This window comes from Pipistrellus kuhlii, unplaced genomic scaffold, assembly GCF_014108245.1.
Source record: "Pipistrellus kuhlii isolate mPipKuh1 unplaced genomic scaffold, mPipKuh1.p scaffold_m20_p_11, whole genome shotgun sequence".
Taxonomy (NCBI): Eukaryota; Metazoa; Chordata; class Mammalia; order Chiroptera; family Vespertilionidae; genus Pipistrellus; species Pipistrellus kuhlii.
The window spans coordinates 21,670,460-21,698,363 of NW_023425416.1; the positions used below are offsets into that span (position 1 = coordinate 21,670,460).

Consider the following 27,904-nt stretch of genomic DNA (forward strand, 5'->3'; position numbering starts at 1 on the left):
AGGAAGGGAGAGGGAGAGAGAGTTAAAAACATCAATGATAAGAATCATTGATCAGCTGCCTCCTGCATGCTTCTCCCAGGAATCGAACCCCCAACCCAGGCACATTCTCTGACTGGGAATCAAACCATGACCTCCTGGGTTCATAGGTTGATGGTCAACCACTGAGCTACCCCGACTGGACTAGAATAGTTTTTATTATATACTACAGGGTTCAGAATAAATTGTTCATATTTACTTTATAAAGTAAATGTTTAGCTTTTATAATTTTTTTATAAATATAAAATTTTAAATATTTTATATTTTGTATATTTTCTAAACATTATATTATAAAATGTTTATCTTATAAAATAAACACTGCTTATATTATATGAGTCAGATTTAATCCAGAGTTGGGCTTTTTTATTCAGCCCTAGACAGTTTTGTACAGTGGTTAGAGTATCAGCCTATAGACTGAAGAGGCTCTGGTTCAACTCTGATCAAGAGCACGTACCTCAGTTGCAGGCTTGATCCTTAGCCCCAGTTGGGGTGCATGTGGGAGATAATTAATCCATGTATCTCTCTCACATCAGTGTTTCTATCTGTCTCTTCCCCTCCCTTTCACCCTCTCTAAAAATCAGTGGAAAAAATATCCTCAGGTGAGGATTAACAACATATCTACACTAATAAAAGAGTAAGATGCAAATTGACTATACCTTTATGATGGCCACCAGCCAATCAGAAGTGAGTATGCAAATTAACCCAACAAAGATGGCAGGTTAATTTGCATACACAGGCACTGAGCTGCCGGGGGCAGGATGGGGCACTTGCATCGATGCCATGGCGACGACGTGGGCGTTCTGCACCACCCCAGCCACTCTGGGCCTCTGGGCAGCATGGGAAAGCAGAAAGGTGGCTCCCAAAAGGAGCAAAGACGGTGCCAGCAGCCAGAGGAAGGAAAGCCCATTCCTGCATGAATCTTTGTGCATTTTATTAGATAGGATTTTATTAGATAGGATTTCTAATATGTGTAAAATTGGAAGAATTAAAAACTGAGTTTCACGAACATGAGCACAATAGAAATGAATAGGAATACTCTGAACAAAAAAAGGGCAATGAGGCAAGTCTCCGTGGCCAGAGTGGAATGCTTGCTCTGTCGCCGCAGCCACAAAGCAAGCATTCTGCCAGGCTGCTCATGCTGCCTGCTCTCAGTGGCCACCCCCCTAATATGCAAATTAACTGTCACTGCCGCCATCTTTTGGCTATGGTCACCACCATCTTTGTGACAGTGACAGTTAATTTGCATATTACCCTTTTATTAGATAGGATTTCTCATGTTATTTTCCATTATCTCTTTTTGTTTTCAGGCTACAATGATTATGGAACACACACATTTTCAACTGCATAAATAAATGAAACCAATTCTGCAGGAAATTATGCAACATAGAGAATTCCAAAAAATTATTCACATGTGGATTTTTATTGGCCCTGATAATGTATTAGGATGAAATGATTGTAACTTTGCCAAACTGCTTAGCACAATTATAAGGGCTTGGCATGCTGTTGGAATGGTTTGCAGAGAGACTGAACTGATTACATGGTGTTTTATTTGCATTACATTAAATCCAGAGCACTTTGTAGAGCATGCCGAAGTCTAAATGTAGAGCCAAAATACATTGAATGACATTAGTTGAATGTGGTCATCTTCTAAGAGCTAAAACAATACCCTGGAAATCCTCTGGTTCTTTATTTTATAGGAGAGAAAATTCAGTTGCCCAAAGTCACCAGGGGCAGAACTGTGTGAAATACCCAGGCCAGTGTTCCTTTGGCCATATGTTGTTGTTTCAATGTATCACAAAGACTTAGAATTTGCTTCTTCTTTTTTTTTTTTTTTTTATTTTTTTTTTGCAGGGTTTCTTCCGGAGAACAATCAGATTGAAGCTTATTTATGATAGGTGTGATCTTAATTGTCGGATCCACAAAAAAAGTAGAAATAAATGTCAGTATTGTCGCTTTCAGAAATGCCTTGCTGTGGGGATGTCTCATAATGGTAAGTGAGCACTTTATTATTCTCTCCCTAGAAGTCTGGCCCACGAAATTGTGTGGCCCTGCCCACCCACAAGGCCTCACTGTGCTTGCAGCCCCGCCCATCCACGCCGCTCTTTGGTTGTTACAGCGTGAGGGCCAACAGACTTTTTATATGTACTGAGGGCTGCCAGATCAGTAGACATGAAGGCCGTTGATGAAAATGTGCACAGTTTTTCCACAGAATGCCAGATTTCAGAATATTGCATACTGGGTGTGAGTTCTTAAGTTGTTAGTACGGAATCCTCTCTGGTTGGGCATCTGCCATGATGAGAGAAAAGACTTGAAAATCTGGGTAGGTGGTGGAAATGACTAGTATTTTAAAACAAATGTCAAGATAACTGTGATTTTTTTTTTTATGTTGCTTTACTAGTATTAAAAACAATTATACTTTACTTTTGTGTATCAGTAGTTTCTTCCTAATTTTAATGTAAGAAAATTTTGCATATGGAACTTTAGGTGGCTTCTCAGAATTTAGATTTTTTTTTTTTCCTCTTCACTATGCAAAGATGAGTTTAGGTATAGCAGTAGCTTTGACTTTGAGCAGCATACAAATTTGTGGATAAAGAAATATTTTGAAGTTCCACAAAACTTCAGTGTCCATAGAAACCTAAGAGAATAACATTTTCTACTTTTTAAACTTATATAAAAAACCAAGCTTATGGTTAGAGTGTCTACCTAAGCGGGAAGAATGTAGAAGACCTTGTTTTCATGAACTTTAGAACTAACTCAGTAAAATCATGGAAGATAGGCCTATTTGAAGAAATGGTTCTTGATTTCTATTTAGCTTTAACTGGTTAACTAGCTCACAAAACAAATTTTGACATAATAATATCACTATATTTTTCAAGTATTCGTTCTTTAAAAACTCATTATGAGATCAAGAAGTGTAAAATGTCAAGTTAAATCCAAAGTCTTATTTCATTGGATATCCTGTTTTTTCTTTGTTTTTTCTTTGTTTTTTTTTTGCCTTTATCTGATATCAAAACTGATCTGGTAAAAGGATAATCTCTAAGTCAGTCTTCATCTGTAAGAACTCCAAATCATCTGTGAAAATTAAATTTTTGCTCCATCATGCTGATGTTTGGTTTTCACAGTGTAAATCATTAAGATATTTTGAACTCATTAATTGGTTGATACTTTTCCCTTTAAAAATAGTTTACAAAATTATATTTTTATCATTAATATTGGTTATTTGCTCTAAAGGTGAGACTGTGTTATACCTGGCCAGTGTCGCTCAGTGGCTGAGCGTGGACCCATGAACCAGGAAGTCGCAGTTTGATTTGTAGTCAGGGCACATGCGGGTTGTGGGTTGGATACCCAGTGGGGGCGTGCAGGAGGCAGCCGACCAATGATTGCCTCCCATCACTGATGTTTCTATCTCCCTCTCCTTTCCTCTCTAAAATCAGTAAAAACTTTTTTTAAGAATGTATTCTGAATAAATCTATTAGCTATAGTAAACAGGAAGAAAATTTGATCTAACTTTCCTCAACAGTTAATCACATCTGCTGTATAGCAATATACAACTGCAGTCATTGATTGCCAAATAATTTGCTGTTTTAATTCCATCAATTTCCTTTTATATTTCAGACTTTATAAAACATAAGGGCATGTTTTCAAGTCATGGGTTGGATTTTAGGTGATGAGGGGTTTTTTTGCAATAAACTTAATTTATCTTTACGAAAAAAAATCTGATTTGAGATCATTATCTATAAAACTGCCTAGGAAAACATGCCAGTTCTGCTTTTAATTATATTTCTTTTTTGTTTTTTAAAAAATTGTCATTTTACATATTGATATAAAATATACTTCCTATTACTTTGTACATATTCTTGTAAAATATATCTCCCATTTCTTATTGTTTATAAGGCCAATAATATTTAAAGCCCAACCTATGTGTTATTGAGGGTATAATTTTTCTCTTCCCAGAAAAGTCAAAGAAAACTATCATGAACTGAATAAGGTTATCTTTGGACATCATGTGACTATTAAAACAAAAAGGAATTAAATATCATGGCATCAAAGGCTTATGCAATTCAACACTTACAGAATTGCAAACATGACTTAGAAAACCCTTTCCCAGAGGTTTTTATGGTAATGTGTTTGCTGCACAGAAAAGAAAACAACCATTTGATCTAACTGTTGAGTTAGGTTAAGAACCGCCAGCAGGGTCGCCTAAGACCATCGGAAAACACAGATATTTATATTATGATTCATTAACAGTAGCAAAATTACAGTTATGAAGTAGCAACAAAAATAATTTTATGGTTGGGGGTCACCACAATATGAAGAACTGTATTAAAGGGCTGCGGCATTAGAAAGTTGAGAACCACTGATCTAACACAAGAAGGGAAACTCAACAACTAGATTTTGATTAATTTTGCCTGTTTTCCTGATGAAGGAAACATTTTCAAATACAAAGTTTTCTAGAAAATCTTAGTAACTATTTAAATTCATTGCTTTGGCCAATATGAGGCCAATAGTAATGAGGTTTCCATTCATATAAAATTCCTTTTTGTTATTGTTTTATGTGAATGAACCTCAGTGTAATAGTACACCAACTTATCAAAAGAGGCTCCTGTGTTATACCAAAATCAGCACCTTGCTGTTTTCAGAATGTAAAAGAAGAGATGAACATTTCCCAAAGTAAATTTGCTCCATTCTGTGTTACTTTTATTTTTGCTCTTTGGTCTCTGTTTAGTCTGTTCTGTGCATTTAGCTTCCATGTTAGCTACCCACTCCCAGCTTTGAAGGAGGCTTCTGAAGTAACCTTCAAGGACCTAAGAACCCTGGGGAGTGTTGTTCGAAAATCACTGAAATCAGTGATTGCTAAGTTCCTTCCACTTTGAAAATTCTATAATACTACGTAAGTCAAGCAACCTGCCTCACTGCATTTTTCACTTTTCAATTAAGCTATTCTGTATCTTATCGACAATGTCACAGTCTTCCTAAATATTTAGGCAACTGGTACCTGTCAATTGCCTGAGTTTAAAAGTTTTCACCTATATGCTTTGGTACCATAAAAATACAATTCATATGCCTGAATCAGGTCTTCTGTATGTTTCAATCAATTGCTCAGTAACTTAGGGCAATCCATTTGATGATTGCATAATGAGGTAGCCCCAAGAGTACAAATTCAAAGTAGTCCAGACTAAAGAACGTATGAATGGTATGGTTGGATAATAGTATATAGTTTCACCTGAAGATAGAACCTGTATTTTGATTGTAGAAGGGTATGATTTCAGCATTCTTCTAGCTGGAAGTCTGGTTGTTTCTCAAATACCCATTTTCAGCACTGGATGGAAAAGGCACCCACTTGTTAGGTAGGCTGAGGTGCTTTGGAAACAAATTTTTTGTTTTTCTGTAATTACCAAAATAAACACATGATGCCATGATTTTGATCATTTAATAATCCATATTTTTAGATTATGGGCTGATTGCTCCAAAGTTTTCCTGAATTGTCTCAAGCATAATCAGTTCAATACCCTGTTCGGACACCTTTAGAGGAAGGCTCCAAATGCAAGTAAAGCAGGAATAAAGAGGCAACTTCCTGGGCTGACCAGAATTAACTTACTAAGGGGTTATTGTATCAGCTACTATTTATTTTATATTTTGAGTTAGTGAAGCTGGTATCTACAGAATCTTGATTTAAAAAAATACTCTCATAGATTAATGTTCCTTCCTCAGTCAATGGGCACTCACATTTTTATAAATTTTCAAAGTATAATGTTTGTTTCAAGTTCGGCCGTCAAAATCTTTGACATTAATCAGATTTTTAATGAGACAATTTAGACAAGAATTTTGACTAGTCAGTACTTCATATTCAGAGCTGCTTTTCATGTATGAAGTAAATAATAAAATGATAAGTGTTGACTCTGCATTTAAAAAATAATCTGATGTAGAAAGGAACTGCCTTATGTTACTTGAGTCATTCATCTAGGTTTTACCCTACACCAGTGAGATTTGACTAAAAAATTATGCTTTGCATATATATAAAAATTAGTGAAACCTTAGCTTTGCTGATTAGGATGTCCTATTATGTAAATAAAGGGGGTTTTCTTTTACTTAAAAACAAAAAGCTGACAACTTAAAAATAATTTCTCAGTGGCTTCATAAAATTCAGAAAAGTGGTTTTGCAGATATTTGTGGCACTCAGCATTTTTAAGATAGTTCCCTCATTCCTTGTAAACAGAAGCTCTGGAGTATATTGCAAAAAAAAAAAGAAAAGAAAGAAAAAGAAAAAAAAAAAAAAAGAAAATCTCAACAGCAAATAAATTTAAACTTCAACATGTTACTTTTTCTTTTCTTTAGTCTTCTTTGGGGTGTAAATAACCCAAATGTTAACTTCTGGGAAATATAGCAGAATAAAAATTCCTAATGCACAGGGTAGTTATGTTACTCAAACCTGCATGACCTTCATGATTACCCTCTAAATAGCCTCCACCACCATATCCCACTGCTGCTCTTTTTCACTTACATTTCAGGCAAACTGTGTTCTTTGTTGCTCCTGGAAAATGTTTGTGGGCCTCTGTGTATTATGTCCTCTGGTTCCCTGTCAAAATGGTATCTGGCATTTAAGGCCCAGTTCAATTGGCTTCTCTTCCATAAGACTTTTAATTTCCCATTCTTCCTCTTCTCTTATTTTATAACTTTCTCTGACACCACATGTGCCTTAAAAAAGCAACAGAGTGATCATATCTATGTTAAAAACCAAACTATTATAGACCAGTAAAAAGGATAAATGAAAGGGGGAGCAAATCAGAGAAGTTTATCAGGACACCAATGCAAAATTATGAACTAAGACATTGGGATGGGCAAGAAGAAATTGAATTGAGAGAAATATCAGAGCCATGACCAATGAATACAAGTGACTGCAGGGAAATAGGCTGTTGAGATTATTCAAGTTATCTAGTTTGGTGATAGAATGAACTAACCCAGAAAAAAAAAAAAAAAACAGAAAGAGGAGACTGTTTGGAGGGAGAAAATGAAAAGTTCAGTTTTATGTTGTAGTTGAATTGCTTATGGGATATCCAACATCCATATAAAAAGGAACCTAGAAGGAATTGAAAAATAAAGATCCAAAACTCAGAAAAGAGAAGGCAGGAGCCCAGCCAGTGTGGCTCAATGGTTGATTGTGGATCCATAAACCAGTGGGTCACAGTTCCATTCCCAGTCAGTGTACATGCCCAGGTTGTGTGCTTGATCACCAGTGTGTGGTGTGCAGGAGTTAGCTGATCAATACTTCTTCCTTATCATTGATGTTTCTCTCTCTTTCTCTCTCCCTCTCTGAAATCAATTTAAAAAATCTTCTTCTCTGAAATCAATTTTTTTTAAAAAAATTTTAAAGAGAGAGAAGGTGGAAGTCATTGGCACATTTAGAGAGAAGAACAAACTAGGAAGAACAGAATATAAGTGAAGGAAGGAAGTCTGGAAATAGCAGGCAGAAAGAGGAGAACCAGAAAACCAGAAATCAGCATGAGAAATTTTTTAAATATCAATGGTATTAAAAGCTGGGAGACTGCTGGAGAGAGCAAGTAGAAGGAGAACTTAGAAGAGGCCCTTAGATCTGACTGTGAAAAAAAGAATTAGGGACTTTTAAGAGCAAAGTTTTGGTCAATTTAAATGAAGCAGAAGCTAGATTACAGTGGTTGGGAAGTAAATAAATAGCAAGTGACAAATGCAGATGGAGAGGAAAGACCTCTCTTTCATTAACTTCAGTGATGGAGGAAAAATAGCATAAAGGGGAGGTGCACCAGGATCAGAATCTTAAACTTCTGCTTCAGTGGAAATGAATGAGCTATTAAAAATGGGTACATGAGGGAAATAATAATCTGTGTATATTTAGAATCATCTTGCCCCCCCCAATCCAGTTTGCCAAGTACAGTATCTTGCATCAAACAAGTATTCAGTGAATGAATTCAATTATGTCAAGTAAGATTTAGGGAATCAGAGATTGAATCAAAAGGAAAGGCAGTGTGTTTTGTTCATCTCTACTTTGGAAAGAAACCTAAGCAAATGTTTAAATGTTCTCTACAAATAGTTTGAAAAATGTTACCCCCACAAAAAAATAACTTAATACTGTGTTCAGGCTGCTCCTTGTTTTACTTTAGAGTAGCTAGAAAATTATAGTTATTAGATTGCCAAATTCTGCAAAACCTCAAAATGCACAAGGTGTTTGTTTTTGGTTGTGTGTTTTTTTCCCCACGAAAAAGAGGTGGAAAAACATAACTTACTTGGCAATAGCTCTACAAAAAGCAATAACGTTGTGTAAGTCTTATTTACATGATAAGGCTTTTGCAAAACAAACACGTTAAAAGTGGGGAAACTGACCATGAGACATAACCTTACAAATAATTATCAAAATCCTGATATCATTACAAATTCACCCCTTAGATATTGAAAGACAAAAATATTTTTAATACAACTTATTTCATTCTTCAATCTTTTTTTATTTACTTTGAAAATCTGTTTTAATTTATCTTTGTAATTAAGTGGCATTTGTCACTGTTGCTCCTACAATGAGGTAGGTGTTTTTCAAATGTCATTAATTTTCATTAAGAAACATCCATTGTCTCTAAGATTCAAAGAGCAGGATATCTAAATATTCCCTGTGCTTGGAGTTTGTGTGTTCAGTTAATCAGTGCTAAAAACACAATGCTGAATCTGTCCAACGCTAGTAGTGAGCTCCACTCAGTTCAGTAAAAATGTGTTACATAAAGGTATGCTAATTTACTTTCACCAGAAGTTAATGAGTCTCTACCAAACCTATTCTTCCTACGGTGTGTATAGTAGTTCTGATATTGAACATTCTTTTTAAAGTAAGATAATGATTCTCTATAGGTGATTAATTATCCCAAAAATGACACTGAATTACCAGTAGCCTGGAAATTGCTCTTTGTGATCCATGCTAGGTCCGTAGAACAGACCGAATGTGCCCCTTTTTTTTCAGGGTCTCAAAGACTAAACAAATATTGTCTTAAAAAGAAGAGACCAAAGCATGTTTCCCAGTTCTATGTCATTGATGTTTGTAGAATTTTATAGCTAAATTTAGAGCAAAAGGAAGAATTTTTAAGAGATCTTTTCCAAGTCCCTCATTCTATAGATAAGGCAATTGAAGACCAAAGGATTTAGTCACTTAGATAGACAAAATTCAAGCCAGGAAGTAGACATCCTGACAGCCTCAAGGCCCTGCTAATTCCCTTGCCTTCCAGAGAGGCCAAAAATTCTCACTCTGTGGCTCATGGATCATTTTCCTAACGTTTTTTAAAAAATTATTTTTATTGATTCTTAGGGAGGGAGAGAGAGAAAGAAACATCTATGTGAGAGCATGACACTCTCCAGGTTTTTCATGTTATTGCAAAGGTAAGATTTCTTATTTTGCAGCCACGTAATAATTTATTGTGTAAATATACCACAGCTTTTTTTTTAATCTACTAATGAGTACTTGGATTGTTTCCAAATCTTGGCTATTGTAAAATAACGTTGCAATGAACATCAGGGTGCAAAAATTCACATTTAATTTAGATTGTAGCAAAGGCTTTCTCTTTAATATCTCCTAATTCTAAAATCATTTTAAAAGTTATTTTTGTCTATTTTGTTAGGTTATGGAAAAGCAGGACTAGCAAATGTAATAAATGACTATCTTTGGCTGTTTGTTTATTTTAAATTAACTTTTTGGATTACCTATTGGGAACATAGTGCTTTCCTAGGTGTGTAAACTTTTATTTATATATACATGTAGAGAGAGTTTATTATCTGTGAAAATGTAGCCAGAGCTTAGACATTTAATACTTATTCATTGAATGAAAAGACAGTATTGTGTGTGCTCTGTTAAATAACTAAAGTTAAAGAATAAAAGGTTGTTGGTGATTCTCTGTAACCTCTGTTTTGTTACATAACTGATTTTTCTCCAAGTTTTACATGAAAATTTTTTATATTTTTAATATGCCATAATTCTTACTGGGTGCTTTCTTTCATGATCCCAAAGTTCCCAACAGTGCATGTACTGTCTCATTTTATGTTTCCAAACTTGATATTTTGTAGTATAATTCATCAAGCTTTTATTGAAGTCCAAGTCATCAAACTTTTATTCTATACCTACTATGTGTATTTCATTGCACCCAGAAGCAAAGATTAAAAAAAAACAAAAAACCTACTGCTTAAATAGTTTATGTTCTAATAGAATATACATAAATCAATATAGTAGTACTAGAGGTCCATTGCATGAAGATTCATGCAATAGGCCTTCCTTCCCCTGGCTTCTGGCACCAGTTTTCCTCTGGCACCCAGGACCCAGGCCTTTGCTCTGGTCGCAGCAAGGCTTGGCTTCTTCACTCTGACCACAGTGGAAAAGCCAAGCCTCTTCAGTCTTCAGCCTTCAGTCTTCACTCTGCTCCTGCATATCCAAATTAACCCACCATCTTTGTTAAGTTAATTTGCATACTCACTCTTGATTGGCTGGTAGGTGTCATGGAGGTACAGTCAATTTGCATATTTCTATTTTATTAGTGTACATAGTAGTAGTTTGACACATATGCAAACTTCAGGAGCCCATCATTTAGAAAGCTTTTTCTAAACTGTTCCAAATCCCAAGATTTTTTTAATTTTTGTTTTTGGGTTTTTTTTAATCCTCACTCAAGGATATTTTTCCATTGATTTTTACAGAGAGTGGAAAAGAGAGGGAAAGACAAAGAGAAATATAGATGTGAGATTTTCTATGGAAGTTAACAAGTGATTGATTCTAATATGTTCTGCCTCCCACTATTAACCAAGAGCTACTGATGAACCAGGAATAAATAGTACAAGGAAGCACATTATTGGACTGGCTTCATATAGAATGATTTTGAAGGAATATGCTATCTCATATTTTTGTGGGGGTTTTATTCCATCTTATTTCAAAATATACTAGAGGCTGGTACACAGATTTGTGCACCAGTGGGGTCCCTTGGCCTGGCCTGCAGGGATTGGGCCAAAACCAGCTCTCTGACATCCCCTGAGGGGTCCCAGATTGCGAGAGGGCACAGGCCAGGCCAAAGGACCCCAATCGTGCATGATCCAGGCCAGGGAGGGACTGCAGGAGGACTCCAGGGCATGTCTGGCCCATCTCGCCCACTCCTGATCAGCTGGGCCCCAGAGGGATACTGGTATATTAGGCTTTTAGATAGATAGATAGATAGATAGATAGATAGATAGATAGATAGATAGATGGATAAGGACTTAACAAGTGCCAGACATTATATTAAGTGCTGAGGATAAAATAATGAGCCACATTCCTGCCTTTGTGGAGATTATATAGCAGGGGAGAAAAGAAAACATTACAGATAATTATTTTGATCAATGCTATTCAAGAGAATACAATAAGTGATGAGGTTATATCCTGAGGGACCAGAAGGTTGTGGAGACTGTGATAAGAATGAGCAACCGTTCATTGTCCATCCCTATGGATCTAAAAAGAAAGAGAACAGGGGAAAGGGAGTAGAGAGACAAGATGTTTTACCAGAAACTAAGGCAATTTGAAGCAGTCGTGTGCAGAGAGTATATTATCAAATGGATACAGGCTAATTTAATTTAAAGGGCTCCAAAGTGAAAAGTAAGATTCTCTTCCCTTCCAAGTCAGAAGTCTCTAAGGAGGCCCCTACAACACAATAGTTGTATTAGTTGGTTATAAAATTAGGGTCAACTGCAATGAACTTATGAATTTGAGGCTCAAGGTACAAAGCAGTCTCTTCTCTAGCAAATCCAAAATAAAATTCACTAAGTACCCAGATGGAAATGTGTTCATGTGCTTCTATGTCTATGGTAGAAATGCTCCCTTTAGCATAATAACATAAAGCAAGGTACCACCACTTATTCATTCCTATATTCACAGCTATTGACTGAGCATCAGTAAGTGATAGAGATATAAATTAGCATGACAGTCTCTGCCCTCAAGGAGCTTATAGTCTAGGGAAGGAGACTGTCTAAAAACACATCTCTAAGATAGCCATATGAAAGTGTAATAGTAGAGCTATGCACAGAGAAATATTGGATATGATATATCCAAATGTCCTTATGATGGGAAAATGCAGGGAGTGCAGTCCTTAGTACGAGAAAATACGGAGTCCCAAGTGAGGCCCCAAACTAGCATTAGTCAAAATAATGTTTTTCATATGATCCAGCAATTCCACTTCTAGGTATTTATATATAGAGAAGAAGAAAAAAAGAATTCAAAAAGGTATCTGCACTCCCATGTTCATTGCAGCAGCATCCTAATATAAAAAGCCAGGGGGCATCAAGACTGAAACAACCAGACAGACAATTGAACAGCAGGCTGTGTGGGGCAACCAGGCCTGTAGCCGCGGCACTTGGGAGCAACCAGGCTGGGGGGGGCGAGGGGGCCGCAATAAGGGGCAACCAGGCTGGCCGGGGGGAGAGAGACAATTGTGGGGGTGACCAGGCTGATGGCAGGAGCAGTTGGGGGCAATCAGGCAGGCAAGCAGGTGAGCAGTTAGGAGCCAGCAGTCCCAGATTGTGGGAGGGTTGTCCGACTGCTGGTTTAGGTCTGATCCCTGGGATTGAACCTAAACTGACAGTCAGGTATCCCCTGAGGGGTCCCGGATTGGAGGAGGTGCAGGCTGGGCTGAGGGGACTCCCCTCTCCCTGCACGAATTTTGTGCACCGGGCCTCTAGTTATTTATAATAGCCAAGACTATGGAAACAACGTAAGTGACCATATATGGATGAAGGAATAAAGAAAATATGATATGTGTACAAAATGGAACATTATTCAGCCATGTAAAAGAAGGAAATCTTGCTATTTGTGACAATATGAATGGACCTTGATGGCATTATGCTAAGTGAAATAAGTCAGACAGAGGAAGATAAATACCATATGATCTCACTTATATGTGGGGGGGGGGGGGAGACAAAACAACAACAACACCCTAACTCATAGCTACAAAAAAGAAATAGGTAGTTACCAGAGGAGGGGATGGCAAGGCAGTGAAATGGGTGAAGGGTGCCAAAAAGTACAAACTTCCAGTTGTAAAATAAATAATATCTGGAGTGGAATATACAGCATCGTGACTGTAGTTAATAATACTGTATTGTATTTTAGGCCGTTGCTAAGACAGTGGATCTTTTTTTTTTTTTAATATATTTTATTGATTTTGTACAGAGAGGAAGGGAGAGAGATAGAGAGCTAGAAACATCGATGAGAGAGAGAGTCATCGACCAGCTGCCTCTTGCACACCCCCTACTGGGGATGTACCCGCAACCAAGGTACATGCCCTTGACCGGAATCGAACCCGGGACCTTTCAATCCCCAAGCCGACGCTCTATCCATTGAGCCAAACCGGTCTCGGCTAAGACAGTGGATCTTAAAGGGTTCTCATCATAAGAAAAAAAAATGTGTGGAACTATGCATGGTATTGGATATTAACTGGATCATTGTGGTGATCATTTCACAATATATACAAACACTGAATCTTTATGCTGTACAACTGAAACTACTATTGTTATGTGTCAATTATAATCTCAATGTTAAAAAAGAATTTTAAAGCTTTAAATAAAACAGCAAGTGTAAGCACCTGAAATGAGGTGTGATAACTGGTTTAAAAATTAATTTATTAATAAAATAATATTTTACAGATAGTATTGGTAAGGAGGAAGAAAAAAATATATTTGAGTTGAAAGAGATATATTTTTCCCCCAACCTGAGACTTATAAACCTCTTTTAACTATTCCTCTTTGCCTTTCTTTCTTCAGTTTTCTTTTTTCACTCTTCTCACCCCACAAGAAGCCAAATGTTAAGGAAATTGTCTTTTTGACAAGCATCATTAAATGGTAATTCTGGAGAGCCAGGGGGATAATTATGGCTTCTCTCCACTAAATATAAAAGTACTCTCTTGCCTAATAACAAGAAAGAAAGCACCATCCATTCTTATTTATAACAGGGACAAAACAGATAGTACAGACTCCCTGTGAACAAAACCTGTGTCTGTACGACTTCGAATTCTGTGCAATTCCTTCCTTTCATTTGTGAAACATCCTGATCTTTTAGCACCTTATTTATGTGCAGAAAAGACATTGCCCCTGGCCTTCAGGATATTGTTCCAGAGTGGGAACCATATGTAAAACACATAATTACAGTACCGTGTGGAATTGCTAACATTGAAGTATGTCCTATGTGCTATTAGAGTGCAGGGGAAGGAATAATAAATCTGCTTGAAGAAGTCAGAGAAAGTGACATTTTAACTGAGTCTTAAAGGGATGAGTAGGAGCTGGCTCTTGATTACTTGTCAGCAAATATACTTTCCTTTAGGTTCTTTCACCTTCCCACCACGGTCGTGCATTACTTTTTCAAATGAAAGAAATGAACGTTTTAATTTTTACTGATAGCTTGAGTTTTGCTGTGAAATAAAATCATGAGCAAAGCTGTAGATAGGAACCAAGACTTGAGATTGCTGGAGGGGAGAAGGGGCTTTTACCCTGTGAGCACCCCGGCTGTGGGAGGACAGTGTGCATGAAGAGCAGCAGGATGTCAGTGATTCATTCTGTCATTTCTCTTCCTCTGTAGCCATCAGGTTTGGGCGGATGCCACAAGCCGAGAAGGAGAAGCTGTTGGCAGAGATCTCCAGTGATATCGACCAGCTGAACCCAGAGTCTGCTGACCTCCGGGCCCTGGCAAAACATTTGTATGACTCATACATCAAGTCCTTCCCGCTGACCAAAGCAAAGGCGAGGGCCATCTTGACAGGAAAGACAACAGATAAATCAGTTAGTTCTCTTCTACCCTCTTGATTTGGGGTGGCTGGGTTTGTTGTTGTTGTTGTTGTTTCCTTTGAGGAAATGATTAACCATGTTACACACACACATGCAGAGTACTGTTCATCTGTTGTCAGTTACATATTGTAGGCTGAGTCTGAAAGCACAGGAAAGGAAATGTCTTCAGATAGGATAAGTAAACGTTCTTTTGAAAAGGGAAAAAGTCCTTCAAATTCTCCTACTAAATTCTTTGAGAAAGTATAAAAATATGCGAGTCAGCTTAACTTTAATGTGTGAGCTCAAGCCCCATTCACCCCACCACCCTCTTTCAGGATCCACCTACATTCATTCACACAGGCCTGCTTTCCCAACCTAGCTTTTGAAAAGGTATGCAGTCTCATTATTTTACCTTTTAGGAAACGCATTAGAGTTACCACTTATGAAGTTCCACATTGGGCAGAAAAATACATTCCAGATATTATATCACCTTTCTTTTCATTGTAGCACTCTATTAATAATTCCTGGATAACTGGAAGCTTTTTCCTTTTATTATGTGTATAAATTGTATCTCCTGTTAAGCTCTGAGCTGCCTGAGCTATGTGAGTGGAGAATCTAGTGAATTCTCAAACATCTGCAAGCTCATTGATTACCACTGTTTAAAAAACCCAGAACGGATCAGAAATGTTGAGTCAATCTTTCTAAAATGCAGAACTCTTCCCTGATAGGAAGCTGAGAAAGCACAACATGGAATCATGTTAAAACAAAATATAAGCCGAAACCAGTTTGGCTCAGTGGATAGAGCGTCAGCCTGCGGACTGAAAGGTCCCGGGTTCGCTTCCGGCCAAGGGCATGTACCTTGGTTGCAGGCACGTCCCCAATGGGGGGTGTGCAGGAGGCAGCTGATCGATGATTCTCTCTCATTGATGTTTCTAACTCTCTGTCCCTCTCCCTTCCTCTATGTAAAAAAATCAATAAAATATATTTAAAAAATATATATATATATATATATATATATATATATATATATATATATATATATATAACTATAACTTGCCCTAGCCGCTTTGGCTCAGCAGATAGAACATCGGCCTGTGGGCTGGTGGGTCCTGTCAAAGGCACATATCTCAGTTGCAGGCTTGATCTCCTGGTCAGGGTGCATGCAGGAGGCAACCAATAGATGTGTGTCTCTCACATCAATATTTCTGTCTGTCTCTCCCCCTCCCTCCCACTTTCTCTAAAAACCAATAGTAAAATACCCTTGGGAATTCTAGTCCCAATTCTGCCATCAGCTTACAGATCTCAGTTTACACAGGCAGGTCTAACTTTGATTGTAATGTCTGCACATGTTCTTAAAGTAGTAAGCCACAGAACACATTCAGAAGATACCATCCCAGCCCTTGATAGCCCTTTTATGCTATTGTTTATTTTCAAGTAAACATCTACAAAAGAGGTATGCAATTACTTGACATATATAAGCAACTTTTTCCCCACACAGTTATATTTTGGGGAAAATTTGATTACCCTTTAATGTATTTTTATAATGATCTCGAGGTGTTTTTCTTTTCCTTTTAGCTAAACCATAAGAGTAGAATTAGCTAATAGAAAAAGAAAACTCCTATGGGATATTGCTATATAAAGAGCCAAATGCTGAGAAGGACAATGAGCTTTCTGACTGCAAGAGCAGTCATTGATACCTTAGCAGTATTATACCTATTTCCAGTTATTTACAGTTTCAAAAAGTTGTTTTTATTTAAGATTCTTTACTGATTTTTAGAAAGAGCTGAAGGCAGAGGGAGAGAGAGAGAAACATTGATGTGAGAATGATACATCAATCCACTGCCTCCTGCCGGGGATCTAGCCTGCAACGTGGGCATGTACCTGGATCAGAAATTGAACCAGCAACCTTCCTGAGCATGGGAAGAAGCCCAACCAACTGAGCTATACCCATCAGGGCTCAAGAAAATCTTACACATTCATTTGTTCAGGGCACATGATGATCTTACGGCTCCTATTATTACCCTTCCTTAAAAATGGGGAAATTGATGGTTAAACATTTTGCCCAGGGTTCACACAGCATGTGGAAGAACCAAGACTAACACAGGCCTTCTAACTATTACTTCAGTAAATCTGAGCATGACATTCCCTCACGGAAGCTAGTCTTTCCTATTGGCTAGCAATGAGCGGTTGACACTAGGAAAATTTAACCTGGGAAAACATTCTGAGTTATCACTTGTTTTTATCAATTTTTAGAACAGCGAGAATTTTCCACTCTGTTCTGCTATCCTAGTGTATTCACAGTCGGGAAATTTTCCTTGTGCTGTATTGTTCTTCTGAATTACAGTGATTAGGACTGTCTTCTGCGAACTCTACAGACTATAAGTCATAGTAAAGCTACATTTATGTATTCATTAAATGAAAAAATTGGGGCCTAACAAGTCAAGAGCGAATGAAGACCTCTGCAAAGCTGATTTGTCTGTGGGAAATAAATTGCTCGTTTAAAGGGAAAGAAATAAATAAAAGAAAAGCTAGATTGATGTGACTACAGAGGGTTAACAATGTCAGGCAGATTACAACAGTTTGATGGGAGCATAGGATAGGGACGTGGAGGCTGGGAGCCCCAGAACTGGGAAAGGACTGATAACAGGAAAAGAGCCCTCAAACAGTTTACTCCGCTGCCGTTTGGCCTCCAGCCCTTTAGTTTCCAGGAACTGCTTTCTCACCTTTTCTTTATCTCTCTGTCCAGATTTGCAATCCCTGCTAGAAAGCCTGGAAGTACCTGGAAGCTAGGAGGAAGGCAGTGTAAGAACACTCCCCCCCACCCACCCACCCCCCACCCCCAGTAGTCAAGAATTTAGTTACTCTCCCAGGGGCCAATGTACTCTTCTCTGTGTTACTGAGGGGCACAGAGCCCAGTCCACCATAAACCACGTTAAAGCCTCATGCCAAATGACTCTTTGGCTCCACGTCTTCGAGTTGAAAAATAAGATAACTGCCAGCTTTTTATGAGATAAGTAGGTATTAAGCTATTTTTAAGGGAAAGGGCTGCAAAATGCTTGATTATAGTCTTTTCAATGTTTGTCATTTTTTTTCTCCCCCCTATAGTAACTGTGACTGTGCTTTGCCCATAATATTTACTCAGGATGTATTTGCTTAATTGAATTAGAAACTGTCGCCTATGCCCTTTGAAATTCTGGACTTTCAACAGAGGGCCTCTAACTAGCCTAGTATTTGCTCACCAAGCTGGACATCATTAATGATCTGGATAGAGGCAGGATTGCCTCTTAGGGTCTGGAGAGAGAGACTGGGCCAAGTTAAAATAATCTGTCCCCTGGTTACACAAAACTGAAACAGAATTGTTTGGCTCTCTTTTCTCCTTATCTTGCAAAATCAAATTAAACGCGGGTGGAAAGAAATAGTTCAGAGAGGAATAGGGGAGGGGGGGAAAAATCCAAAATGTGATTTCCAATGTGACTAGAGATTTTTTTTTTTTTTTTTTTTTTTTTATCTTACATGGTCATGTTATTCATTCGATAGCATCTTTCTCAGGGGTGTTATGTTATCTCTTGGCCAAGACTTATGAAAGTTAAGATTTGAATTGATTGGAAACGTTTTTTGTTGTTGGTTTTTTTTTTTGTTTTTTTTTTTTTGCAGAAGTATGGACTCTTGAGAGAGTGGAGGTTATGAAAAAGTGTCTATGGCGGGTGCAGTTTGGGTCTCATTATCCACCCTTGCTTGAACTGATGTCACTAGTGTTGGTTAGGCCAAGCCTGGGATGGATGTCTCAGAATAGTGGATGACTAGTTACCAAGAACCTTTGGAAAAGGAAATGGCTCTATTGAAGAGGCCATCCTTTAAATTTATCTTACTGCTCAATTTAACTTTTACGTATTCTGTCATTTATGGAATGCCTGCTAATCTTTCCTCTCAGGTCCAGCAATAGCATTTGCCTGCAGGCCTCTCCCAACTTAACTTCCTTCTGCTATATCTTATTCCCTGCTGCTATTTTCACCTTTCAAAACAGATAAATGGACAGATAAATTCAATGTTCCTGCTCCCCTCTTCTCTTTTTTAACTTTGGGATATTATGTACCTTTCATTTCATGCCTAAAAAAAATAATGCCTGGGAATTTTAGACTCGGGATTAGGAAGAGATGGAATATGGAATCACTAAACATGATCACAGGAGAATTTTAAGAGTAATGAGTGTTTTCAGCGTCCCTCAAATAGGAATGGCACTGACTCTCCTACAGGCTCTTTTCCCGCCAGTGGCTTGTTCCAGCCCAGGCCCTTAGTTAAGAGAGCTTACTGAACCCTGTCACTATGAATGTGCTAGAACTGCGGTGCTTTATTTCCTGAAGGCAACTTGAGAATTGAATGGACTTTGGAAGTTCCCAGTGTTTGACCATTACCCTGATGTGATGATCACACTGGGTGCATCATTGTCACATGATCTCATGTTTGCTGATGAAAATAAACACAGAGTGGTTTTCAAGAACTCTTTTCAATGCCATGGTTTGTCATAAAACAATAAATATAAAAAGCTTTGGTGTGCCTGCCAACTTTTCACTCCATATCTGAGGATGGTGAGGCCCTGGCTGCACTCTAATAGCAAGAAAGGATGAAACTTGTTATTTGTACTATATTGGACTTTGCATCCCAAATCATCACATTGCTCATGATAAGGTACATGTGGAGTCACTGTTTTTGTAATTACAAGAGCAAAACAGTGCCATTGTGAAAAGGGTTTCTCTAAATAGTATATGTAATATGAAACTACTAATGAATAAAACCAATATAGAAATGTAAACTTTTGTGAAAACAGTCTGTACCCTTTAAATTTTCTCATTCTAAAATTTACAGTGTCCATCACATCTAATAACTCAATCTATTGGAAAGATAGCTATACTTTTAAATCCTACACTTACAGCTGAACAAAGGGTGGTCTCTTTCCCCTTTGTCTGTGGAAAAGCTTAAGTGGGCCAGAACTTGCTCTCCTGAGGAGGGGGATAACAGGCAAATCCTCAGAGAAAAGAGACCATGGAAGCCCAGTATAAATAAAGAACAGGATAGTCATGCTGTTTCCTTTCAATGGCTACTAAAGAACTGTGCTCCTGGGATCATTAATTCATATATTAATATTCATAAAATAAATTCCTTTATTGCCAGGACTGTCAGAAACAGTTAAAAATATGACCCAGCTGAACCAATGGTATTCTTTCAGACAATAAATAAAAAAGATAATATTCTATGTAGTTCAGAAGAAAAGTACTTGGATTTTTTTCCTTTTGCGTGATTAATTCAATTAATCCAATACCCTTGTTTGCCAGCTGAGGAACACTTTGTCTGGCAATCGATGGTTTTTAAAGAGCTGTGATATCTGCTAGTTTATTAGAGTGTAAATAATTTTTCCTATAATGTTTTCATTTGTCTTATATCTCTAAAGCATGCAGGAAAATGGAATTACATTTTAAAACTTTCAAACTTCAATCGCATACAGCATATAACAGTTCAAAAGGCACCGCCTCCAAGATCCTAGCATATAAGAGCTTCAGTTTCAAAGTCACAGTCCTGCCCTGGCCAGCGTGCTCAATTGGTTGAGCATCATCCTGTGTACCAAAGGGTCCCCAGTTCGATTCCTGGTCAGGACACATACCCAGGTTGCAGGACACATCCCTGGGAAGCAGCCAACTGGTGTTTCACTCTCTCTCCCGCTCCTTTCCACTCTCTCTCAAAAAAAATTTTTTTTTTAATCAATAAAAACATTTAAAATATTTTTTTTTTAAGTCACAGTTCTTCTCAGGTTAGTCATTTTATTTCAAAAAGAAAAAGTCGGAAGTTATGTAGAAAGCTATAGGAAGAGAAAAGAACTGAACATGAATCAGGAGATCTAGTTCTCATTTAGGTTTGCTGTAAGTAGCCATTTGACTAGAGACCACCTCTTGGCTTTAGTTTATTCATACCTAATCAGAGCATGATGATGTAGGTTATTTCTGAATACCCTGTTAGTTCTATAAATCCCATGGTTCACAACAAGAGGAAAATAGGAACAACATGGGCAGAAACCAGGAAGAAGTTGAGAAGACCCAACCAAAGCATTTTGGGTTACCATTCACCCACTGTAGTTAATTAAGAATAACCATATGTGTCTAAAGGAATGAAAGTCAGTCAGAAGTATAAAGAGAAAGAAGGGAATAAAATGAAGAAGATGGACCCTAAGGATTTTTTTTTTTCTTGAGCCTTTGCTCTAATTTGTTAAAAAACTAAGAATATCAGGAGAACCCCACCAGAGGAGGCATACATTTTTCCAGGCCATTTTTAACTCTTACATGGTTACCAAAGTGATCATTTGTGAGATGATAGGGTTGTCTACTACACTAGTTTCAATCTCCCAAAAGGGAAAAGTCCCTTGAATACTCTCTGCTTTATTAGTTGACTTTTTTTGTTTATCTTGTTTAGCTTACTATTTTATTATTCAAGGAGCTGGAAATTTATGTATAATCCCTTTCATAATTCATATATTAAAAGGCAAATGAAAGGAATACTATTGTTCTATTCCTCAGTTATTAGCCAACTTTCTCCAGGACTTTGTGTTTCACATAATGGGCATGCAATAGATCTATAATTAAATTTAATGATCTATATAAAACAGTGCCCTTAATCCCATCCTAGTTTTGATATGTGCAGCCATTTTTTAAAATCATCATATACAAAAATAAAGTACATTTTGATGTATCACTTCAAAGAAAACTTTTCTGTAATTTCTCCTTGCAGAAACTGTTTTTCTCTGGAAAAGCATTGTGTTCAAGTACAATTTCCTTCATTTCATTCTCACTTTTTTCTGGTCTGTCCAGTATAGGTGTACAAGCATCAAAGTGGCCAGAGGTAGATTCACCAGGAAGCTAATGAAGCTTGCATAGAGCCCCTTGGAATGCAGTGGGAAGACCAGTTGTATTCTTGTAGTTTGTATTATTGAACCAGGAATTGTTGTAAATGTACTCAACAATAGTATACATTTTAGGCCTCATAAAACCTATCTATCCCTGATAATATCCTAGATGTAATTAAGTGTTCTTTCCTGTTAAGGAGAGATGCTTATGTAGTCACTTGATAGACTGTCTGATAAGTACATTGTTAGCCCTAAACTAGAAGTATAAAACCATTAAGACCAAATTCAAAGATGATATGGTTCCTCTTATAACGGCAGGTTCTGCAGAAGATGCTGTACAAGCTAATAGAACATATAAAGCTTCCCTTTACAAAATATACAAAAGAATGTAATATTTTATCGGAGGTGTAATATTAAATTAATGATTCAAAAGAAATTCAACAGACCTCATTTCACCTGCAGTTTTAAGGGGTTAGCTTTCAGGATAAGGAGGTCCCATTGTGAAATGTGCAAGTTAATTGTTTGCAACCTAAGAATTGGTGATTTGGTGGCAAAGAAAGGCAGGTCGTGTCTAATGATCACTTAACAGTTTGACAGATCGATTATGAAGGCTGAAAGAATCTAAGCTGCAGACTTTAAAAATACAATAAAAACAGCATAATCAGATATGACTGGGGAGGGGGGGGGGTCCACCTGGTATTCATTTGCATGTCAATACTTAGAATTTTCTGCCAGTTCATCACTTCTTTCAAAATGCTGAAAGGATTTAAAAAAAAAAAAAAAAAAGGAATGGTTTGGCATAATGGTGGGGGCTGCTGATTCCTTTCTCTGTCCTTGAGTGTTTACTGCCAGGAAATCCTGACCAACGTCGATTGCCAAGGGGTTAAAGTCACATTGTTGTTAAATTGGGAGAGAAAATTAGCAGGATTTTGTGCCCTATGCTCAATTATCACAGAGTTTCAAAAACAGGAACCTGGGGCTTTATATGAGGGGACAGGGGAAGTGAAGGGGAAGAGTCACAGGGTGATTTATCAGGGCAGAGTTCCAGATAAGTTGCTTACATGGAGGTAGGAGAATTTTAGGCATACACTCTGTGCCAAGAAACCAAACTGTTGAGCAGAAGCTCATCCAAAAGTGGAAATGGGTAGTTCTGGGCATAGTCCTTCCATACGTGAAGAGATGATGATTTTATAGTCATGTAATTCGTACTCATGCATGTGAGGGTAGACTTTTCAGGTATCCATACCATAACATTCTCATGGCAAAAGAAAGCTAATATTTCATCAGCAAAGCTGCAAAGCTCCTGGAAGACAAAAACCACATTTTCTTTAGGTTCTATAAAAGCAAGATTTTCTCATGATTAGAATCTGACATTCTGGGGAAACTCCGCACAGTTTAACTGATGTGACTTACTATCTTCTCTGCCCTTTTTTTTTTTTTCTCTCTCCCATTAATAATATCAATCCTGAAGTGAGGAATGGGAGCACAAAATAACCCAAAACATAGTAAGCACTGTTGGCTCCTAATTTACTTGAAGAATTAGTTAGAGCCACCATACAAACTTACTCTTAGGTCCTCACATCTGTCCTCCTTTTTGGTTGCTAAACAATGTAAGTTCATTTTTTTGTTTAAAAAAAATAAAAAAGAATTTCTGGAATAACTCCAGTGAATGGTGCTGAAATTATAGGCAAGTTTGGAAATTTACTCAGTATCTAAGAGCCCTTAGTGTTAGTGTTATTTTCTTCAGTGTAGAACAGACTTAATAGTTCAGTGAAAATCATAGACTGATGGAGATTAATAGTTAGAATCTCCAAATCAGCAGGTTTTGAAGCTGCCATTCACTGCACCCACTTCCTCTTGCCAGTCAGGAGAGAATTCTCAGCATATCTGCTGAAAAGAAGCTTTATTTTTAGCACATCAGTGTGCATGTGTGCATGCACAATTCACACATATCCACTCACAGTGTGAACACAGGCACGTGTACACACACACACACACACACACACACACACACACTGCTTTTGAGAAATGCAACTAGAATATCCTCAAGAGAAGAGATGGCAACCTCTAATTTAATGCACTCCCCTCAACTGAGAAATTTGAGGCCTAAGAAAGATAAATTACTTTCCTAAAGTCACATAGTTAACCACAGAACAAAAGTTAGATCCCGAGTACCCTCAACTCTTATTAGTGCTTCCTTGTATACACTAATTTGAAGACGATTGGGGGTTTAAGTCCTTATATAGTTCAGTATATGTACATATAAAGTGCTGCCCCTTCTCAACCAGAATAGCCTTGAGAGTTTTCATAATGACCACAAACCTTTGGTTAGTTCTATACAAAAAAAATGAAAGAGAGAGATCATTTCATGACTAACCCAACTTGCTTTATAAAGCAGCCTGTTGCAAACCTGTTTTATTGATTATTTGATACAGATATTTTGAAAAATAAGTTCAGAACTCTTTTTGCAACACTTACCCACAGGCCTTATACATCTGCTCTTACTGAAACAGATTGCTTCCAGAGCATTAAGAAAAGAAATAGACGTTTTCTTGGCTCAATATTTCTAGTCTGTTTTCAGATTGATTTTTTTTGGGAGGGGGGGGTTAAAGATGTTTTACATGCATACTAAGATCTCAGTAGATTTAATCTAAAACTGCAAGATTACTTTATGTTCAAGTGCGTCTGTTCAACCTTGGGTTGCTGAAATAATTTTTTTAATATTTTTATTGATTTCAGAAAGGAAAGGAGAGGGAGAGAAAGACAGAAACATCAATGATGAGAGAGAATTGTTGTTTGGCTGCCTCCTGCTCCACGCCTCCCACCACAGACACGCACACACACACACTCGGGATGGAGCCTGCAACCCGGACATATGTCCTGACCAGGAATTGAACTGACCTCCTGGCTTGTAGGTCGACACTCAACCACTGAGCCACACCGGCTGGGCTGCTGAAAGGATTTTTTATTGAAAGAAGGATAAAATACATATTCCATTGAAAGCCAAGATAACAATGGATTTTATTATTTTTTTTAAATCAATAACAAACACTCCTCAAACAACAGAAATTAGGACTATGTAAAATTTTGTAGGATTAAGTTGAAGGAACAGAAGAACAAAATAGATTAAATATCCTTGATCCTAGAAGATAAGTAGGAGGAATAATCAGGAGATAACAGTACTTTGTCATTATTAATGTTGTTGACTTTAAAGATTTCAGTTATTAAAGCAAATGTGTATAAAGAAACTGGGATGCTGTTCACTGTGAAATAGAAGTCTCCAACTAACCCACTTTTTTCTCTTTTTTATTTGCAGCCATTTGTTATCTATGACATGAATTCCTTAATGATGGGAGAAGATAAAATTAAGTTCAAACACATCACCCCCTTGCAGGAGCAGAGCAAAGAGGTGGCCATCCGCATATTCCAGGGCTGTCAGTTCCGCTCAGTGGAAGCTGTTCAAGAGATCACAGAATACGCCAAAAGCATTCCTGGTTTCGTAAACCTTGACTTGAATGACCAAGTAACTCTCCTAAAATATGGCGTCCACGAGATCATTTACACCATGCTGGCTTCCTTGATGAATAAAGACGGGGTTCTCATATCGGAGGGCCAAGGATTCATGACAAGGGAGTTTCTAAAGAGCCTGAGAAAGCCCTTTGGTGACTTTATGGAGCCCAAGTTTGAGTTTGCTGTGAAGTTCAATGCACTGGAATTAGATGACAGTGATTTGGCAATATTTATAGCCGTCATTATTCTCAGTGGAGGTAAGTTTCATCTTTGATCTTCCATAAAAGTGGGTGGGATGGTGATGGAATGGCTGACATATTTTTCTTTTTTACTTTTACTTTCCTAGTGCTAGTGAATGTTCCTTTTCTCTCTGTGCTCACTGCACTTTTCATACAGAAAATGCCAATGGCATAATGCCATGAAAGTGTCACCACACACGTAAAATACCAGGAGAGGATATCATGGATTTGCTATTTGAAGGCTGAGGCTAACCCGGCTCTTTTCTTTTAATCCTCACATAACATTTTCCTAATCAAATTCAAGCTTTTCTTTTAATCCTCACATAACATTTTCCTAATCAGATTCAAGCTTGGAAGACAAATGCCCTCTTCTTTTTTTCCTTTCTCCTTGTTTTCTCTTTTTCTTTGTCTTTTTCCTCTCCTTTCCAGAAGGCCAATCTAATATTTGTTTCATTTAAGTGATGACATGTGTAACTATGCTTGAGATGATGCTCACTTGGCTTAGAGAAAGCACTAGTAAGTGTTTTGGGTCAAATTATGCTCCTGCCCCACCATCAGTAAGATATTTCTTTAAATTGCTTTTCCAATATCAGGACCAAGCATATATACTCTCTACCGACCTCTACCTACTCTCTTATGTAGATTCCTTTGATTGCTTCCCTTAAAATACCTTTGTGAGGTGGTTGGCTGTGGGTAAGAATGCAGTCTGAACCAAAGAACACAGAGCAGAGAAATGAATTGAGTTATTTAGCAATTCATTGTATTTTTGGCCTTGCAAGTACATGATCTAACTAACCAACTGCAAAAGCCAAGTTTTATACTAAATGTTACTTTTATTGGCCTCTCTCATGTTTCCAACTTGAATAGAAGAAAGTTTTAATGTCATCTCGCTCTATAAAAGTTGTTTTTAATGAGTTTTTATTACTGAAATGGAGTTCAGGTGAGCTTTTTATGTGTCCTTACATAATATCCTCTGTGAAAACTGGCGTGGCATGGTAAAAGGGTTCTAATAGATATAGATATAGATATAGATATAGATATAGATATAGATATAGATATAGATATAGATATGCTGTGTGTAACTGTACAGGATATTATAAAGAGCATGATCCAGTTTATTGTCCTTTGTTGTCCAATCACTTGAGAGGAGAATGCTTCTGAAATCAGGCGTGTAGTGTATTAGTAATAATAATAATAATAATAGCAAATGCTAAAGTACTTACTGTGTTCTAAGCACTGCATTCACATTCATTTTGTTCTCACAACCCAATGAAGTAAGTTCCATTTTGCAAACAAGGAAACTAAATGGTTCAATCTTTTATCCAGGGTTACCCAACTAGTAAAAGATGGAGCCAGGATTACAAACACAGGCAGTCTGGCTCCAGAGTCTGTACTGATATTGCCCTGTATATGATTAAGGTATTTATAGATAACAATATGGCATAGGTTAGTTCTGCAGCCGTAAGTCCAGTGTCAAGTTGTAACTCGTTTAAAAATGACTTTTTTGGTGTATGTTTAATGTAACTAAAATATGCTATCAAACACATTTTAGTATATTGACTACTTCTTAAACAAATTAACCCTTCATCCTCATGGGACTATGACTAGTTCAGCAAAAAAAAATTATATTCCAGATTACTTGGGGTTCACTAAGAGCAAAAGGTTAAATTTTGAAAAAACAAATTAGAAAACAAGTTAATATTGTTTAACTAGCTAATTCTTAAAGGCACATTTTATTTTTAATGAAAAAGAGAAATGAAATGATTAGCATTTGATATATTTCTAAAGTTTTTCCTAAGCATACTCTATAAACCATGTTCATATTTCTTTCTCTGCTTAATCATTTCCCCATTTCATATTCTTTGTTAATATTTTTATTCACTTTTAAAATCAACCGAAACCGGTTTGGCTCAGTGGTAGAGCATCGGTCTGCGGACTGAGAGGTCCCGGGTTCGATTCCAGTCAGGGGCATGTACATTGGTTGCGGGCACATCCCCGGTGGGGGGGTGTACAAGAGGCAGCTGGTCGATGTTTCTCTCATTGACGTTTCTGGCTCTCTATCTCTCTCCCTTCCTCTCTGTAAAAATCAATAAAATATTAAAAATAATAATAATAAAATAAAATAAAAGATCAAAGAAATACTTGGTCATTATATAATCCAAAGAATATAGAAAGGTGGAAGTGAAAAGTAAAGGTCTCTTTTCTCAGAATAAATCTAGATTAGCAAAGTTTTATTTCTCCTACTAATAAGTTTCTGTGCATTCGCTTGCATATGTATATGCTACCACTTTTAATAGCTATAAAATATTTCATTTTATAAAAGACTATTACATACTAAATTATCTCTATATTTGCTTAGGTTACTTATAATTTATTATAAAAACCTATAGAAAAGAACATAGAAAATTTTTTAAAATATGTTCCAAATTTTGCTGTAGCAAACATTCTTGTGTGTAAATTTCTG

General features: G+C 37.2%; 1 protein-coding gene across 6 annotated transcripts in view; it reads left to right on the forward strand.

Annotated features, from left to right (window-relative positions):
• The window catches only part of PPARG (peroxisome proliferator activated receptor gamma), a 131,581-nt gene that overhangs the window by 89,226 nt on the left and 14,451 nt on the right, over positions 1 to 27,904 (forward strand). For 5 of the 6 annotated variants that reach the window (XM_036431153.1, XM_045579191.1, XM_036431151.1 and 2 more), the window contains 3 exons: positions 1,888 to 2,026; positions 14,618 to 14,817; positions 25,008 to 25,458. In XM_036431153.1, coding sequence (XP_036287046.1) covers positions 1,888 to 2,026; positions 14,618 to 14,817; positions 25,008 to 25,458 — 790 coding nt within the window. Of the gene's footprint in view, positions 1 to 1,887; positions 2,027 to 14,617; positions 14,818 to 25,007; positions 25,459 to 27,904 lie in introns of those variants that run through there. The other variant, XM_036431154.2, reaches the window with a different exon arrangement.